This window comes from Stegodyphus dumicola, chromosome 7, assembly GCF_044657685.1.
Source record: "Stegodyphus dumicola isolate Sdum_Otavi_A_Nest chromosome 7, ASM4465768v1".
Taxonomy (NCBI): Eukaryota; Metazoa; Arthropoda; class Arachnida; order Araneae; family Eresidae; genus Stegodyphus; species Stegodyphus dumicola.
This window is the reverse complement of record NC_140774.1, coordinates 49,722,268-49,740,874: the sequence shown is the minus strand read 5'-3', so window position 1 is coordinate 49,740,874 and position 18,607 is coordinate 49,722,268. Positions and strand designations below refer to the sequence as shown.

General features: G+C 30.9%; 1 protein-coding gene across 3 annotated transcripts in view; it reads right to left on the bottom strand.

The window, feature by feature from the left end:
• LOC118197424 (meiotic recombination protein DMC1 homolog) overlaps positions 1-18,607 on the bottom strand; it is a 118,487-nt gene that overhangs the window by 58,266 nt on the left and 41,614 nt on the right. For all 3 annotated transcript variants that reach the window (XM_035368932.2, XM_035368933.2, XM_085820181.1), the window contains exons 7-9: positions 14,890-14,984; positions 14,007-14,079; positions 2,932-3,023 (exon numbers count right to left, since the gene is read on the bottom strand). In XM_035368932.2, coding sequence (XP_035224823.1) covers positions 2,932-3,023; positions 14,007-14,079; positions 14,890-14,984 — 260 coding nt within the window. The remainder of the gene's footprint in view (positions 1-2,931; positions 3,024-14,006; positions 14,080-14,889; positions 14,985-18,607) is intronic.

The following is an 18,607-nucleotide window of genomic DNA, read 5'->3' as shown; positions in this document are numbered from 1 at the left end:
TTTTATATCCTTGATGCCGAAATAGCGAATAATTATTTATTGTATTTTGCTTTCATCACCGCATGTTTATCAACGGATGACAACTTGAGTGATGACTCATGCAGCGACGCCAAATAATAGAGTATTATCCGATTACAGATTTAAGTTTAATGCGCTAAAATGTTGACAAGGGGAGATTTAGCAGAAATTTCTTTCCTTATGCTAAAAATAGATTTTGTTAATGATACTCATAGGACAAACGATTATATTTAGTGCTATTTGAATTAAGAATCACTGATTTGTTATTCACAAAGCTAGAACCAGCGCCAGATCTCGCAGGCGGCAGAATTTAAGTTAAACAGAAGTTTTTCATTGCGATGACAATGCCCAATCATCAATCAATTAACGGAGGGCGAAATCTGTAGTATGGTTCTAAATCCAGAAAATACAGCTACCGATAGTGAAGAAAGTAACAGAGAGGTTACTGAACGAGAAAAATTTTGATTGACAAGTTATTCGGAATTCTCGACATAGCAATTACAGGACTTGAACAATGGAACTTGATAACTGAACAAGAAATTATATGTCTATAGTATTAGTCTAAAGTATTAGCAGAGAAAACAAATCAAACAACTCACATTGAAAGAAATGTTTAATAAAGTAAACATATAAATATTAAGCTCTTTTCTTTTGTAAATTTTGATACCCTTTAAATCATAAATGCTTCATTATTTCATAAATCACGATTTCATATTTTCAATTTTATAATTTCTACGTGCCATCTTAGTAGATTTAAAATGAACTAATATCCGGAAAAATCTCAAATCTGAGATCGCCGATGTCCCGACGAGTCCAGACCTCGGACTTTGTACTGTATAAATATATATATATATATAATACGGAATGTATATTTTCAGTTAAATTTCTACCCAATAACTTTAGTAATTCATGAAAGTTAATTTTGCGTTTAGTTAATTCAGGAAAATTAGTTTCAATTAGTTGTTTTCAGCTTTAAAAATATTAAAAAATTTTTAATTAGTTAGTTATTTTCAACTAATAATTGTATCGCCATTAGCAAAAATTATGCATTACTATCAACAACATAGGTTTAAAACAAATACTTAATTGTCTATTGAAGCTTCAAAACGTATTTCCGAACATCACTTTTTCTCAGCTAGCGTTACCGAATTTGGCCTTGGCGACCTAAAATCGAAATGGAGCCAACAGATTTCCCGCGAAATCGATAACAGACCCTCTGCAGAAATAGACTCATAATCCCGATATCCCATACATATAGTATGTGCAAAAGAGAATAAACTCTGTAGAAGGTGATAAAAAATTAATTTATGGCTTAATTGAAACAAACACAGAAATTAAGCTAAGCAAAACCGTGTAAAAACAAATTGAAATAATAAAACGAAACTTAATTTTCATGTGAATTTTCAGCGCTGACTCTCCCATTCTAGAAATTTCAATTTGTTTCAGACAAAGACCACATTTAAGGATTGCCATCCATCAATATCCAGTCTTTGTAGTCAGCTTGATGAAGCCACAGTTTATTGAAAATGCACTTTCCAGGCATCTCGTTCCTATTGGCGTCGGAAGGGTTGTGGCCTTCCAGGTTGGAATTGCTCTAATTTTGGCAAATATTTTCAGAATCCCCCCCCCTTTTTTTTTTCTTCTCGAGCACCTTCATCATCACTTTCGCCTCTTAAAGAACTTCCGGCTTCACACTTTCGTCACAATCTGCCTAATTTTATGGATAACACCTGTTTCGAAAGATTCGAAAGATTGGGTGAATAGCCAATCAGACACAGATACTTTCGTTCGGGTAGCTAATAGTTAGTGTTGTTTTTTTTTTTTTTTTTTTTTTTTTTTTAAATCGTTTGCAACGCAAATCCGCCAACAGATTGGTTAAGAGCCGTGTAATTTTAATTCCATATTCATGAGAAATCGCAATTCACACTGAGAATGGCAATCATTGGAAAGATAAGAAATGTCAAATGAGCAAAATTAAGGACCGTTTATTCATTTTGGCCAAAATTAAGGACTTTTAAGGACCAAAAATCATTTTTGAAAAAATTAAGGACTTTTAAAGACCGTACGAACCCTGTGATTAGCACAGCATTTATAACTATCTTTCAGATGTTGAGTTTCAGTATTTGTTTTTTCATCAAAGATCATGATCACCACGACATCATGCTGCACCAGAAACTTCCTTTTAGGCTATCATATATTTGGACATCAGTTATCAAAAATACAACCCTGCATGAAGTAACAATAAAAGAAAGTGAACTTGATCAAGCCTTCCATTTGCTTTCTAGCTAACAAAGCAAAGAGGCCATTTACAAAAGATCTGATCTTAAAAATGTTTAAATAAGGTTTTTAGCATGTAAACTAAAAACTACTTATTTTGTTTTAATTCATATCATTTTTATTCTTTTAACTGAACATAAATGAAATGCACTCTGTATAATGAACTTCTAAAAATAAAATCATAAGGTAAGATTCTTTTAAGCAGATACTCATACCTATAATATTAGATTTAACGTATGCACAGTTCAGAGTGCAATCTCTGCAGTTCCTAAATTCTGTCATCCAGGACCTCCCTAAAATTGCTATCTGGTACAGCCAGCTCGCTTGCATAGGTTCTGGTGCTGGCCCTGAATGTAAGTAACCTAAAGCTGTTATATTAAGTTAACCCTATTACATTAGGTTTAATGTATGTAACCTAAAGCTGTTATATTAAGTTAAACCTATTACATTAGGTTTAATGTAAGTAACCTATTAATCAGGCACATTTTCCAGAATATTAAGTGTTGACTTAGTACATTGTTTTTCATTTACTTCAAAATATTTCTTCCACTCAGAAACAAATATATACAAAATCTCAATATAAACAAAAAAAATTCCAAAATTATACTGATAGTGAAAAATATTAACCAAACTTACTAGTAAATGCACGAACATACAGAACATTTGATAATACGGCTTCATGATCAAGATTAAATCTGTCAGCTATAGTCTTCAGCCGATCAGGTCGACTAATAAGAGTTAAGATTTATTGATAAAAAATTATTTAAAAGCACAATAAAACAATCCAAATGCTATTTCTGATAAAACAATTTTAAAAAGAATAATTCTAATGTTAAAATTAACATCAATTAAAAAAAATTAAACGATTTTGTACCAGGTACTTCCTTTTAGGCTGTACTTCCTGCATGTTACTTGAAACTTATTTTATTAAATAAAATAATACAGAAAAGTGTTCATAAAATTAATCAATCAGACTTGTTTGAATGTCAAATGCATTTAAAATTGTATCAATTAGTAAAATTATTAAAAAATAAAAAGAAAGCCTAACTTAATTAACAAATTTTTAACGTGGACGAAACTATATGAAATGATTATACTTGAAGAGGCTGCCTCCTATAACTTATTTTTCAAGAAAAGAGCAATCTCACTCAGGCTATAAAGCATCAAAAGATCGGACTACCCTACTGTTAGGAGGAAATGCACCTGCTGATGTCAAATTGAAGCCCATGCTTGAGTATTATGCTGAAAACCGTCAGGCTTTAAAGGGATGTGCTAACTCCTTACCCATGTTTTGGTGTTCTATATAAGAAAGGTTAAGTTACTAAAGTTTGAAAGTTGATTTAAAGATTATTTTTGTCCCTTCATTAAAAATTACTGTAAAAAGCAAAACATAGCCTTTAAAGCATTATTGTTATTACATAATGTGCCAGATCATCCTACTAGACATTATAATCTTTGAAAGAATGTTATAATTCCTTTTCTTCCTAAAAATATTATCTTTGTGCCACAACCAAGGAATCAACAGATTATTTCAACATTTAACCCCTTTATATACAAATAAAATATGTGTCGATGCATCCAAAGAATACCATTTAATTTGACTCAACTGTGGACACTCACGTGCAAGCTTAGGAACAGAATGTTTTATTTTCAAATTTACAATGCTATATAACATTCAACAAAGTTGATATATAATGTTAATCTATAATAATTAAATAATACTATAAAATTAGTAGATCTGTAAAATATGATACATCTCAAAACATTTTTGAATATGTAATTAAACTAGACATGCTTTACATAGCCAAGTTGTTTCACTTCTTATATTATGTTTTATGCATACATGACATCTCTTTGCAGAAGTGAAGTGAAAATAATATGATAAGCACATGAAAATATATTTTTGCTAATGATTTTTGTGGATTTGATTTTCAAATGGCTTCAATTTCATCACAAGTCATGAAATTCGCACATAATTTAGACTTTGACTCATTGGATGCTGCCAATCATGAAAGGTATTCAAATGAAATTTCAGCCTCTTGATGACGAATCACTCATCAACAGAGAAGAACGGGTTTATGAAGAAGAAAATGTGCAAATAGAAAAACAAACTTCACATTGAACTGCCACTGAAAGAGCATCTGAAGTGATTAAAGAAAATGATCCGAATGAAAACAGGAGCCTTGAAACAAGCCGAATACAGTTAAAAGTCTTTAATCCGGACGTCCATGATCCGGAATGATCTATAATCCGGAATGATCTATAATACAAACTTTCTGCACAAACGTCAATGCATAATACGGTAATGCATGCGCATAATACCTTTATGCTGGCGCATATGCATCTACGTATGCGCATAATACGTTTACGCATGTGCGTTTAATGTATAACAGACGGTATAAGCTAAGCTAAAATTATCTAATTATCTATTTCAGTTAATGTTGCAGATTGCATTGTTACCTAATTTTCTAATTGGATCCGGCTTATTATTTTTTGCAGACTGCTAGAGCAATTTTATAAAAGTAAGCTTGAACTTTCGATTATGTCAAAAAGAATTTCTGATTCTGGAGCTACCAAAGGATCTACAAAGCGAAAGCATGTTCCGATGTCTATCAAACAAAAAGTGGAATTGCTGCAAAAAAATGATAAAGGTACAGTGGTGGCCAAAATTGTGGACACTTTTGGAAATTTTTATGTTTTTGAACTTTGTATGCTTATAGAAAACGTTACGTTTCACAAAATGCAAACTTGTATAGATCATTTTAAAGAGAATTTATTACTGAATTCAATACAAAACACAAAATTCAATTAATTGCAATACAAAAAAGTTAAACGATAATAGTTATCGATATGCATTAGATCGTGATGACTGCAGTCAGTTATCAGTACTTAGTAGGGTACCCTTTATTTTTGATTACAGCTTCACATTGACGTTTCATTGAGCTGACAAGAGTTTTAAGCTCTTCTTTCATTATTACATGATGCCAGGAAACAATTATAGCCTCAATTAGTTCCCTTTTATTTGATGGGCGCCTCACTCGGACAAGAGTTTTCAAACGGTGCCACAAATTTTTGATAGGATTGAGGTCAGGATTGTTTCCTGGCCATGACAACAATTTAATGCCCTTTGTACGAAACCACTCTTTCGATACTTTGGCCATGTGGAAAGGAGCAGAATCCTGCTGAAAAATAAACGAAGTATTGTTGGGAAAGAGATCTCTGATGGAAGGTAGAAGTTTTGGTTCTAGAATAGTGTCAATGTATTTTCTGGCATTCAGTGTCCCATCGATGACATGAAGGCGAACAATACCATCTGCTGACATGCATGACCAAATCATAACACTAACTGGGTTCTTCACAGTTGCTTGAATGCAGTCAGGATGTAGCTCTTCTCCTATTCTACGTCTTACAAATTTTCGCCCATCACTACCGTATAACGATATCTTAGTTTCATCACTCCATATAACTTGTGACCACTGATCATCTGTCCAATTAATGTGTTTCTTTGCCCTCTGTGGCCTTCTTTTTTTTTTTTTTTTTTACGTTGCTGAAAATTAAGATAAGGCTTTTTTCGTGGAATTCTACCTATCAGTCCAACCATCTGTTAATCTTCTCCTGATTGTTCTTGAACTGACAGAAACACCAGCATCATTCAGATCACTTCTGATGGCCGCTGATGACATTTTTCTATCTTGGAGACATAGTCTTTTTATTCTTCTGTCATCAATAGATGTGGTGCACCTTTTTCGGCCTTCTCCTTCTTTTTCTTTTATTCAATTTGTCTCCTGATATCGTAAACAAAACTTTCGGGCTCCAGATGCAGTCACTGAACCACCCACCTATCTTGCAATTTCAGCATAGGAAAGACCACTTTCTCGTAACACAATAATATTACATCTCTTTCTAGGTGTCCAATCTACTCTTTTATTTGATGTCATTGCTTCTTGACTAAATATAAAAAATTTCTATAAAAATTCCTACTTGTAATTGCAGTTTATAAGAAACAGGTTCTCCTTCTACAGAACAAAGCAAAATAATGAATTTTTTCTCAAGTACAAACATGATGTCAGCTTCTACATGCAGTTACTAACATTTGGTTGGTTCTCAGAACAAGAACAGTGATTGGCCAGGAAAGCTAGACATTACAAACCACTTCATAACTGTGTTTTTTATTTATATTAAAGTACATATAACTTTTTTTGTATTGCAAATAATTGAATTTTGTGTTTTGTATTGAATTCAGTAATAAATTCTCTTTAAAATGATATACAGTCAAAAGTCGATAATCCGGACTCGTCAGGACTTCGGCGATTCCGGATTATCGATTTTTCCGGATTATAGATCATCAGTTTAAATCTGGTAAAATGGCATGCAGAAATTATAAAATTAAAAATATGAAACCGTAATTTACGAAATAAAGAACAATTATGATCTAAAGGGTATCAAAATTTACAAAAAAAAAAAAAAAAGCTTAATATTTATTTGTTTACTTTATAAGACATTTCTTTCAATGTAAGTTGTTTAAGTTGCTTCGTTTTTTATGTGATAATACATTCTCTTTAATTCTATAAACAGATATAATTTCTTGTTCACTTACAAAGTTCCGCTGTTCAAGTCCTATAATTGCTGTGTCCAGAATACGGACTAATTTGTCAATCGAAATTTTTTGTTTTCAATAACCTCTGTCACTTTCTTCGCTATCGGAAGCGAATTATAATGACGAAGCATTTGATTTAAATCATATCAAAGACGGAGTACATCGAGATGAAATACTACATTGAGTAAGCAATTATAAGCCAAATAAAATACAAACATCTGCCCTTAAGATAAGGATAGTGTTGACAGATCAACTTCCAATTCATTGCACGCCGCCGCGGCGTTAAAGATAAACAAACATTAAAGTTTAGATAAACAAAGGATATGCCTTTATCCATTTTTTGCAGCAATTCCACTTTTTGTTTAATGGACTCCGAAAGATACTTTCGCTTTGTATATCCTTTACATATTAGTAAATATATATCGGAAATTCTATTTGACATAATCGAAAGTTCAAGCTTACTTTTATAAAATTGCTCTAACAGTTTGCAAAAAATAATAATCCAGATCCAATTCGAAGATTAAGGAACAACGCAATCTGCAACATTAACTGAAATAGATAATTAGATAATTTTAGCTTAGCTGATCCCGTCCGTTATACATTAAACGCGCTTTCGTAAACGTATTTTGCGCACACGCAAATTCGCATCGGTAAAGGTCGCATGCGTCAACGCGACGCATGCGCAGAAAGTTTGTAGCTTTGAGGTCCGGATTATAGATCATTCCGGATTATGGGTGTCCCAATTAACGACTTTTGACTGTATACAAGTTTGCATTTTGCGAAACATAACATTTTCTATAAGCATACAAATTTCAAAAACATAAAAATTTCCTAAAGTGTCCACAATTTTGGCCACCACTGTATATCCTTTGATTCTATAATCATTCCGAAATATGTTTATCAATTTCACGCTGCTCTGCGGGAGGGGGGGGGGACAACGTGGCGCGCAATGAATTGGAAATTGATCTGTCAGCACTATCCTTATCTTCAGGGCAGATGTTTTTATTTTATTCGGCTTATAATTCCTTTCTAAATATAGTATTTCATCTCAATGTTCTCGATGATCATACTTGTTCTTTATTTCATAAATTACGATTTTATATTTTTAATTTTATAATTTCTGCATGCCATCTTACCAGATTTAAACTGATGATCTCTAATCCGGAATCACCGAAGTCCCAACGAGTCCAGATTAAAGACTTTTGACTGTATTAGAAAATGCTATAGTTTTTTATAGCATGATGAATTAAGAAAAACATTAGTGCAAAACCTTTGATTTTCTGTTTAAAAACTCATGCTTTTCTTTTTTGATTTTGTAAACAAAAAATGGAAGTTTTCTGTTATGTATTGTACTTTTATCCTTCTGTTATTTGCCAATAATTGTAGGTAAACATTTTTTTTTTTTTTTTTTTTTTTTTTTTTTTTTTTTTTTTTTGCAAAATTTGATAGGAATGAATTATTAATTTTCCTATGGAAATAATTTTTCACACAGTGCACATTTAGTACAGTTTTTTAGAATAATCAATTAACAGTACTAAGCAAGCTATTGCTATACTGTAAGAACTAGATGTAAACTGCGCAAAAAAGGGGGGCCAGTTCTATATCTCCCGTTCTACTGGGCTGATTGATGAAATTCAAATTGCATTTTCCATGTATTTCATAATACAGTCAAAAGTCGTTAATTCGGACACCCATAATTCGGAATGATCTATAATCCTGACATCAAAACTAAAAACTTTCTGCGCATGCGCCGCGTTGACACATGCGCAGAGGCGTTCACGCGTGCGCGTAAGACCTTTTACGACTGCGCATATGAGTGTGCGCAAGTGCAGAATACGTTTTCGCGCGCGCATTTTATGTATAATGGACGTATAAGCTAAATAATTATCTATTTCAGTTAATGTTGATGATTGCGTTGTTCCTTAATTTTCGAATTGCATCCGGCTTATTATTTTTTGCAGACTGTAAGAGCAAATTTATAAAAGTAAGCTTAAACTTTCGATTATATCAAATAGAATTTCCGATATATATTTGTTAATATGTAAAGGATCTAAAGCGAAAGTATGTTTTGAAATCCGAAATCTGTTTATCAATTTCACGCTGCTCGGCGGCGGGCGCGTAATGAATTGGAAGTTGATTTGTCAGCACTATCCTTATCTTCAGCGCAGATGTTTTTATTTTATTTGGCTTATAATTCCTTACCTAATGTAGTATTTAATAAATGTAGTATTTCATCTCGATATGCTTCGTCTTTGATATGATTTAAAACAAGTTCCTCGTCATTATAATTCGCTTCCGATAGCGAAGAAAAGTGACAGAGGTTATTGAAAACAAAAAAAATTCGATTGACAAATTAGTCGGTATTCTTGACACAGCAATTATAGGACTTGAACGGCGGAACTTTGTAACTGAACAAGAAATTATGTCTGTTTAATAGAATTAAAGAGAAAGTATTATCACATGAAACGAAGCAAAACTCAAACAACTTACATTGAAAGAAATGTTTAATAAAGTAAACAAATAAATATTAAGCTTTTTCTTTTTGCAAATTTTGATACCCTTTAGATCATAATTGTTCTTTATTTCATAAATTACGGTTTCATATTTTTAATTTTATAATTTCTGCATGCCATCTTACGAGATTTAAACTGATGATCTATAATCCGGAAAAATCGATAATCCGGAATCGCCGAAGTCCCGACGAGTCCGGATTAACGACTTTTGACTGTATATGATTTTCCCTAACTTGAGCTTCTGTGCTATATCCAACATTATGTTCTCTGCATATGCTGTTGATTAATACCTCCACTAGCAAGTAATAATAATACCATCATAAAAATCCAGAATATCTAACATAGGTATTCTGACACAAAATCAGACTTTTTCTGAAATAACATACCAGTCTTTCTCTATATTTCGATTCTACAACTCATATTATACCTAGATATTAAATTTTGTAATTTTTGGTGAGAAATTAAAACATTTATCTTGATGAATTTTTTTTCAGTTTGTGCCAAGAATAATTCACTTGGCGAACTTCTTAAATTACAGCAACCTATATTCCTTTGCTTTTTTTCTTTGTGCATCAGCAGGGAAAAAGTCATTGTTCATACTATCAAATAATTTTAACAAAGTGTGTACACCACATTTTCGTTATTGCTCATAATAAATATGCCAACTTTTGAAACACTCCAAAATTCACATGTATCTAAGGAAATTTTGAATAAAAAATCTAATTTTCTGCAGGTATGCTTAGAACTACATCTACTTTAAGATGATGGCAAAAATTTCATAGGTTATAATTCAAAATTTACCGCTAAATCGGGAGATATAGAACTGTCCCCCCCCCCTTTTTTTTTCTCCACAGTGTACATGAGTGTGTGTATAAGATAATAAAACCTTACACTCCATGCACTAAAATCTGCCAACAACAGTGGAAGATATACATATGATAGTATAATACAACACAACGGTCCAAAAATTTTGAAAAGATTCCACTAAAGACATTTTTAATTTCGATATATTGTAATTAAAATTTTTAAGTTTAAATAGAAATCCTTTGCACAAAATATAAAACTCCTAATATAATTTTTTTAATTAATAATTTTTTAACGTTTGGATGGTCATTGACAAGTTTAGTTCGCATTCCAGTTACACTCTGCAGTGGGCACAAACAAAGTTCACATTATAAATTTATAACTGACAGATATATCTTTATTTGTTCTTGAAAAGTAATTTTACGAAATTACTGCAGAAACGCATAATATGGCATTTTATTATCATCACCTGTCATGAACCAGGGTGTAACAAATATAAATTATTATAAATAATTATAATAATTAACAGTGGTAATAATATGTATAAAATCATTTTTGTTGTTTTTTAAAGCATTTTACAGCCAAAAATACAGAACACTTTGTTCTACCACATACATGATCAATTACATTACTTCTCATGGTAGAGAATTAAAATAATAAAATTCTATATTTATTCACAAGCAAAAATTTGGCTTGCAACATTACTATAAAATCTCATTCTACATCTCAAAAAAATTGCTGTGGAAAATCTGTCACCTTATGCAGATAATGAGCCGTTTAAATGTAGAGAAAAAAAATGCAGTACAATTAATTAAGCAATTAATTAATTTTTTCCCGAATTCATGAAAAATAACAAAAATAATATCCACAACTTAATTCTAAAGAAAACTTTCTAAGAAAATGCAAACAAAAAGCAAGTTCTGAATTTACCAGAGAATAACATATAAAACAATATGATTACATTTACACATTATCAAATGATCAATTAAACACCTAACTACATGAATTATGAGAAAAATTAAGACAATATGCCACCTGTAATCACAAAAAATGAGTATAATGAGCAAAAAAACATCAAATGTGAGTACCACATGATTTCTTGTACGGCCTATTAAATTACACACAGTTTTTGCTACATTTCATTTAAACTTATCTTATGCCCTTGAATTATATTAATTAACGGATCCCCCAAAGCATGTTGAAAATGACATCAAAATATGCAAATTTTGAAATTAAATATCTTGGACAATTTTTGAGGTATGGAAGTCAAACTTCTTACGTTTTTATTTTTTCATAATGAGTACAAAACTTTCTCAAATGTAAGTATAAGAAACGGGACCACATAAAAGTTAGATTTTGATATTTGTAGAAAATAATTGTTTTTAATTTTAAATTGAAGAAATATGAAAATTTTCATTATTTAAAACTGGAAGTATATGATTACGACCACCAATTGCAAAAATAAAGGGCCACGAACGACTTTTAAGCCGGATAAAGTGGGGTGGTATATATATATATAAATGCATGTGGTACTAATAAAATTATAATAAAAAAGGAAGATACATAACTAGATTAATTTTGGAGTTCATTTGCACTTTGGCAGATTATGATGTGGTAAAACCATCTAAATTGGTCCTGGAAAATTTGCAAATATAACGTTGATTTTCGTTGTTTGACTTCTAAATTAATCGTTGTTCGGCATGTTATTTTAACCTACAGAACTAGATGTTATAGCAATTCCATATATAAAATATCAATGTTTTGCAGCTAATTATTTTTTAGTTATGCAAGATTCATACATATGTATGTACAGATGTCAAGAAAAAATCTTGTTTCATTGCATTTTGCAATCTAGTTTGAAAAAAGAAAAAGTACATACAGGTGTCATGCAAAACAAAAGTCCAAATGGATTTGGGAAAAGTCAAAATGGATATTTCCACTGATATATGATACGCGAAATTTTTCACTATTGCAATACTTCCTTTACTTCATAAAAAAGGATAATAGTTAGTGACTCTGACAACAATATCAAAGTGCACAAGTTTGAATCCCAAAGAAGGCATGGATGTTTGGAAATGTCTGTGTGGCATGGGACACTAAATATGCGGCGAGCCAAAAATCCTTTTGAGAGGCTGGAGGTAGGAGACCCTCGGTCCCATCCCCCAAATGCTCTTCTACAAAATTGCGGGCAGAACCGAGTAAAGTCATACTATCACCTGTGTGGTTGCCCAAGGCTCGTGTTAATGACAGGTGCATTTGATTCCTTGTCACAATAAATGTCACGGGTTTGTGCTGACAATCGTCAGACAAGTGAGATTGATAACAGCAATGACAATTTGATACAAGGAAGTAAAAATTAATGCACTGAAATCACAAATAAAAAGGATAACTGAAATCACGAATAAAAAGGATAACTGAAATAATTTGTAACAACAGAAACATTGCTATTCATTTGGGAGAAAATGAAAATTACATATCAAAATAAAGTGGTGATAAAAAGAAATGATTTAAAAGATTAAAAAACACTGCAGCACAAAAAAAAATAAATAAATAAATAAAAAGAATTTGAGGAAAATGCAGCTGCATTTATTTGGGGAAAATGGCTTTTCTTTTCCATTACAGAAGTACATATGACAAAAAAAAAACCTTCTATAGAAAGACATTTGAATGTAATACTAAACATATCTCATTTGATTCTTATTTACTCCCCTCCACATCCAAAAATATGGTATACAGCTAAAAAAATTTTAATGATTAACTAGGTTTAAGTAAAGAATTATAATCAAATGTCTTTATGTATAAATTTATACACTAATCAAACAAATGAAATTTAGTTGGTTGGTGTTTGATTTTGTCCGTATCCATAAAGCATCAACAAAGTTACTTCGTGTAATTGGAAAGCTGTAATACAGGCTCCACCAATCCTAAAAAGGAGGGGATGGGTTGGCCCATGAATGAGGAAACGAAGATTTGGTGAAACTAGACAAATTTGATGATGCTAAATGAAGAATTCCATTGAACTTGCAAAAGCAAACATTTTATTACCAAAGTGATGATTACGGTTGCAGTTGCTTGACCAAGTTATGATCCACATGAAAAAAATTATGGAAAAACTGGGATATGGCCCTTTGTTTATCAGGAAGTGGCTAAGCAAAACTCTAGAAATTAACCTAAAGGAATTTTGGTTAAAATGTGGAATCCCATGTGGAGGAAATTCCTCCAAAATTCTTCATATTAATACGGCCAAGCTTCATCATGAGTGATGATACTACTACTTTAGAAGGGTTCAAAAGAGGCCCTGGAAATGGCTAAATCCCACGTCATTTGAATTTTATTTATACATTTGAGACTCATGTATTAATTACAGTTGTAAATGGATATCATAATGTTGGATGATGTGATTGATGATTGGTTAATGATTTGAACCAATAAGGGAGATGCACAATTACATGTTACAGCAGTCCTTATATACAAAATTCCAATGGTCTGAAGCTATTCATTTTTGAGTTATGCGAGATACATACATGTCATGAAACATGTATGTACAGATGTCATGAAAAAAAATCTCTTTTGAATCCATTTTATAACCTGTTTTGGGAAGAAGAGTCCTTTATTCTGTCCTTATGTAAAAATTGCCATGCAAAAACATTGTTAAATTATATTTGATAGCAGTCAAAATGGATATTTTCATTGAAATATAGGCAAAATTTTTCGTGATTACAATATTTCCTTTACTTTGTACAAAGAAGTAAAAAAGCAGTAAAAACTGTCAAAATCTCATATTTTAAGAAGGATACAATGTATTCTCAGTATCAATGAACATAGCTTTTCCACCAGAATAATTATTTGCTCCAGGTAATTGGCAAGTAACTGATAGAAAACATTTTCAAATTTTCACAAGCATATATATTTTAAAATGTTACACATTTTTAACAGATTCAATACTTCTGTATTTGTAACTCAGATAGCAAAATGATTGAAAATTATCAATATTTAAAAATGAGATTAATGATTAATTTTAAAAATTTATATAGCAAAAGTGATAACTGTATAGTCAGTCAATAAAAGCAGCTATAGAAAACTTATTAATTCAGTGAAACTTCAATTCATGAATTTAATTTGTTCCTGAAGGCCATTTATCAACCAAAATGTTGGTAAAATGAAACAATTTTCCCCATGTGAATCTCTGTAAAATGGATTAATTCATTCCTGGTCACATATGATTCCTTATTTAAATGTTATAACAATACTTTGTGCATATGTTCATAACCTAAAACCAATAGAAATCAATAAATATAAAATAAAAAAGATAAACACAATATTAAAGAGATAAAATAGACAGAGGTGAAGCTTATTAAAATATTAAAATGAAGTCCTCAGTAACTGTATAGAATAGGTTACCTCAAAATACTTCTGAAAATCGTAAGGTGTCACCTTGATCGTTCGTAACAGGAGACACCTTTTGTCATCCGACGCATTTTTTGTTCAGATAATTTGTTCATGAACCAAATTGTTTGTGAAGTGAAGCATTCGTGATCTGAAGTTTCATGCTATTATTAATTCTAATTTGTTAGTTGAAAAAAAGCTTAAAGTAATATTGCCTTCTAGAAAATGGTTATAAAAATAAAAAGCTTATATTTAATTAAAAATTTGTTTTTATAAGTGTAATAATAAATTTACCACACAGTGTATGAGACAATTGTGTCTTGCCTGTTCTGAATTCACCAAAGACTTCTGTGATAGCCATACTTTCAATACCACCACCTAAAAGCTTGCTGCATTAATGAGAAAAATTATCAATATAATTATATTTTTTAATTTAATTGGATAAAAAGTAAAAAAAATTAAATTTCTGCATAATAAAGAATAGCATAAAAATTATCTTTTCATTTTTCACATACAGCTATATAGCAGCAGTGACCAAACTTCATGACATTAGAGACTACAAGTTAAAATTCAAGAAAGTTCACAGCCACAATTAAGATTTTTCAAAAGTGCCAAGTCCAGATTTATGCGATTTTAAAGTAGTGAAACAGAAAGGCAAAAGGGAAAGAAATGCTCAAAGAAAGTTAATGAGACTTTTCCATTTTTTACGTAATTAATATGGTTACATTTAAATATAGTTATACAATGCTTATTTTGCTGCTTTATATTCAAGACAGTATGTTGCTAAGTTATACAAATGTGAAATACTGCAAGATGTAGAAGTACATACTTTTCTCTCTCTTTTTCCTACCTTTATATAATTAAAGCAATTTCATACAAATATAAATATATAATTCTTGTATTGCGCTACAATATATAATCTATTTATTGTATGCTCCTACAATATATAAACTTGAAATTATTGTAAAATGCAACTGAATACTCTTTTTTCAGATAGAAAAACCGGTTGCTTCAAATTTCCTATTCCTACTAAAATAAATTGTGCTATTCTGCTGGTCTGTGGCCTCACCAGTGTCTAGTTGGTTAAAACTGCTTAAATACTGGGAGTTCAACTTGTGCTCAAATGCAGGTGAATGGACTGGCTGCCCAAGTTGTTTCCTCATGAGTAAGATTAATACTAGACACAGGATTCATACACATTTCTGCACATGGAAATTAAGTACTTTTAAGGACCATTAATGAAAAAAAAAAATTAAGGACCTATCAGCAAATGGGAGCTGAATAAATTCAATCAACTTATGCCTGAACTTCACTTTTGTAATAACATTCTAAGAACAAAATAAATCTATAAGTGTAGGATGCATTCTTATCGACTATAATTTAATAAACATAACTATAAACCAACTTTGAGAATAAAATCTATATCAAGAAACATTAAATATTTTACACCTATAATAGTTGGACATGCTTGAAAGAAGATTAAGGACATTTTATTTACATTTTTACCAGCAGTTAGCTTTATGTTGTTTTTTTCTTTTATGCTTCATGTAGAGTTTCTGGGATTGTAACCCAGATAATATATTTTAAGGTTCCAATAAGCCACTAATGCACCAGAAGTGATAAGTTGTTTTGTATTACTTTAAGTCTCACTAGATGCAAAGAATAAGTTTTACATTAATTTTTACATTTTTGTGCTGTATCTTGTGACCACAGTAAGGATTAATGAAAAGCAATATCTCACTTTAATATGCAGAGGTAATTTTTAAAGGTGAGAAGTTATTTACAAATTATTAAATTAGGAAGTTTAAATACCTTTAGTCCTTATAGAATTACATGACCACTATTAAATTTTATTTATTTTTTAAAAGCATATGTTAAAAAAGCACTATTAAAATCCCAATCTAATAACATTTCACATTTTAAAATGCATGTAATTTATGACTTTGCTCCTTAAACAGTATAAGGATAATTACACATTAACAGCTTAAAAACATTTATGTTTTGTAGCAAAAACACACAGCAAAATATTTATGAGACTTTTTAATTTGAAGCCTTCCCAGACATTTTGGCTTAATTTACTTCTTTACAATTTACTACAATTTTCTTAAATAAATTTAAAGAGAAGAAAATAAGTTTAAAGAGAAGAAAATTACTACAATTTTCTTCTCTTTAAACTTATTTTCTAACAATAAGAAATCTGTTTCAATACACAAACCAGTGTTCCCCCTTAGTTTCTGCATGCTTTATCTCCTAACCTGCCAATCTCTTAACAGTGTACCTAACGAGGTCTTACTTGATCTGGTAAAAGTTAAATAGTCCAAAACCTCTGATAGATATGAAGCAAATTATCGCTAAGTCTGAAGGTTACTACAAAGTTACATAAAGGTTTAATTAAACCTCTTATTTAAAACGAACTTGGAACATATAGGCTCGTTCTTATGTTGACAAAATCAACTACAGCTTGTGGTGATGAAATTAAACAGGAACAGTCAAATTCAAACTAAAAATGTGGACTTGTAGTCAAAGACTACACAATTCAATTTTAATCTAAACTGGCTCAGTAACTCTAGTGTCATAACAAATTAGTATTAGCAGCGATAATGCAAAGATGAATAATTACAAATTATCAGAGCTGGCAGGAACTAAGGCAACATCGAAGTGGAGGGCAAAAACATTTGCAATCCAAAAACCTCAGTTTAAAAACTATCTGATTTGAATTATGGTGAGGAAACAGAAAGGGGAAGTTATAGTAAAGGCTAAAATTATAAACAACTGGTTAATTTGCATAATAATAACTGTATATATCTTTGAAGAATAATTTTCTTCCTCTTTACGTATTCAGTTTCTTTCTTCAATACCTTTCCTCTTCATTTTAGAATTTTTGGAATTAATTAAAGATTTCTGTTATTCTAAAAAAACAAATGCATTTAGAATGTAAAGAAAAAGATGAACATTCAGAATAAATATGAAATGATATGTGGTAAGGGCTGGTTTCAGAACCAATGCGGCAGAATTTTTAAAATTTAGTGACACACTGAGCAACAAAATCTAGAAATGTCAAAACTTTTAGAATTTAGGACAGGCACTGGGAGCAGAATTTAGAAGAGCTGTAGGCAGCATAATTTAGGAAGACACTAGGCGGCAGAATTTAGGATCCACAAAGATTGCATCAGATGGGAAAATACCTAGCATGTATGCCTTGTGTATGATCTATTGAGACATATAAGATGAATCTTTTAAATTGTCATTTTTCAATTTCTTTCTTAATAGAAAGATTCTTTTTTATAAATGCCTGTCTGAAGAGGTTAGAAACATTTTTGATATTTTCCATATTTGTCTCTAGTGAAAAGTAGAGAGAATAAAGGGAAGATAAACACATTAAGAAAAAGACTTCTAGTATAAGAACAACATTCCAACATTATGTTTTCATTGTCCTTCCAAAAATTCTTCAAAATGCGAGGAACTCATCACAAACTTTCTGTAAAATACATCCATTATGTGTTAATACAGTGAAGACATTTTTCATTCTGTCACATTTTTCTGGAGCCTTCTAGAATTGTGGGTCTGTAAATCTTGCCTTCAAATCCTTCCAAACTTTCCAAGATGCAACATTTAAAATCTTAAAGAAAAATTAGCCCTACCAATTCTGTAACAGGAAAAAGGATAGAAATATTTTGAAAAAAAAAATCAGTGGGAAAAAGTGCAAAATTAATTTTATAGAGAAAACTGATTCACATTCTGACAATTTTGAATATTCTGAGACAATTACATATATACAATTTTGAATATTCTGAGACAATTACATATATACAATTTTGAATATTCTCAGACATGGGAAAAATTCTTACCATGAAAAAATTAAAAAGAAGAAATCTTTAATTAATTACATAGCTATTTTGCTTTTGCTATGAACTGCTTTGTAAACTGCGCTTTATAGCATTTATTACCTTGTTTTTTCCCCCCCAGATTCAATATATTGTATAATAAGTTGCAAAAATGGAACTAATGTCAC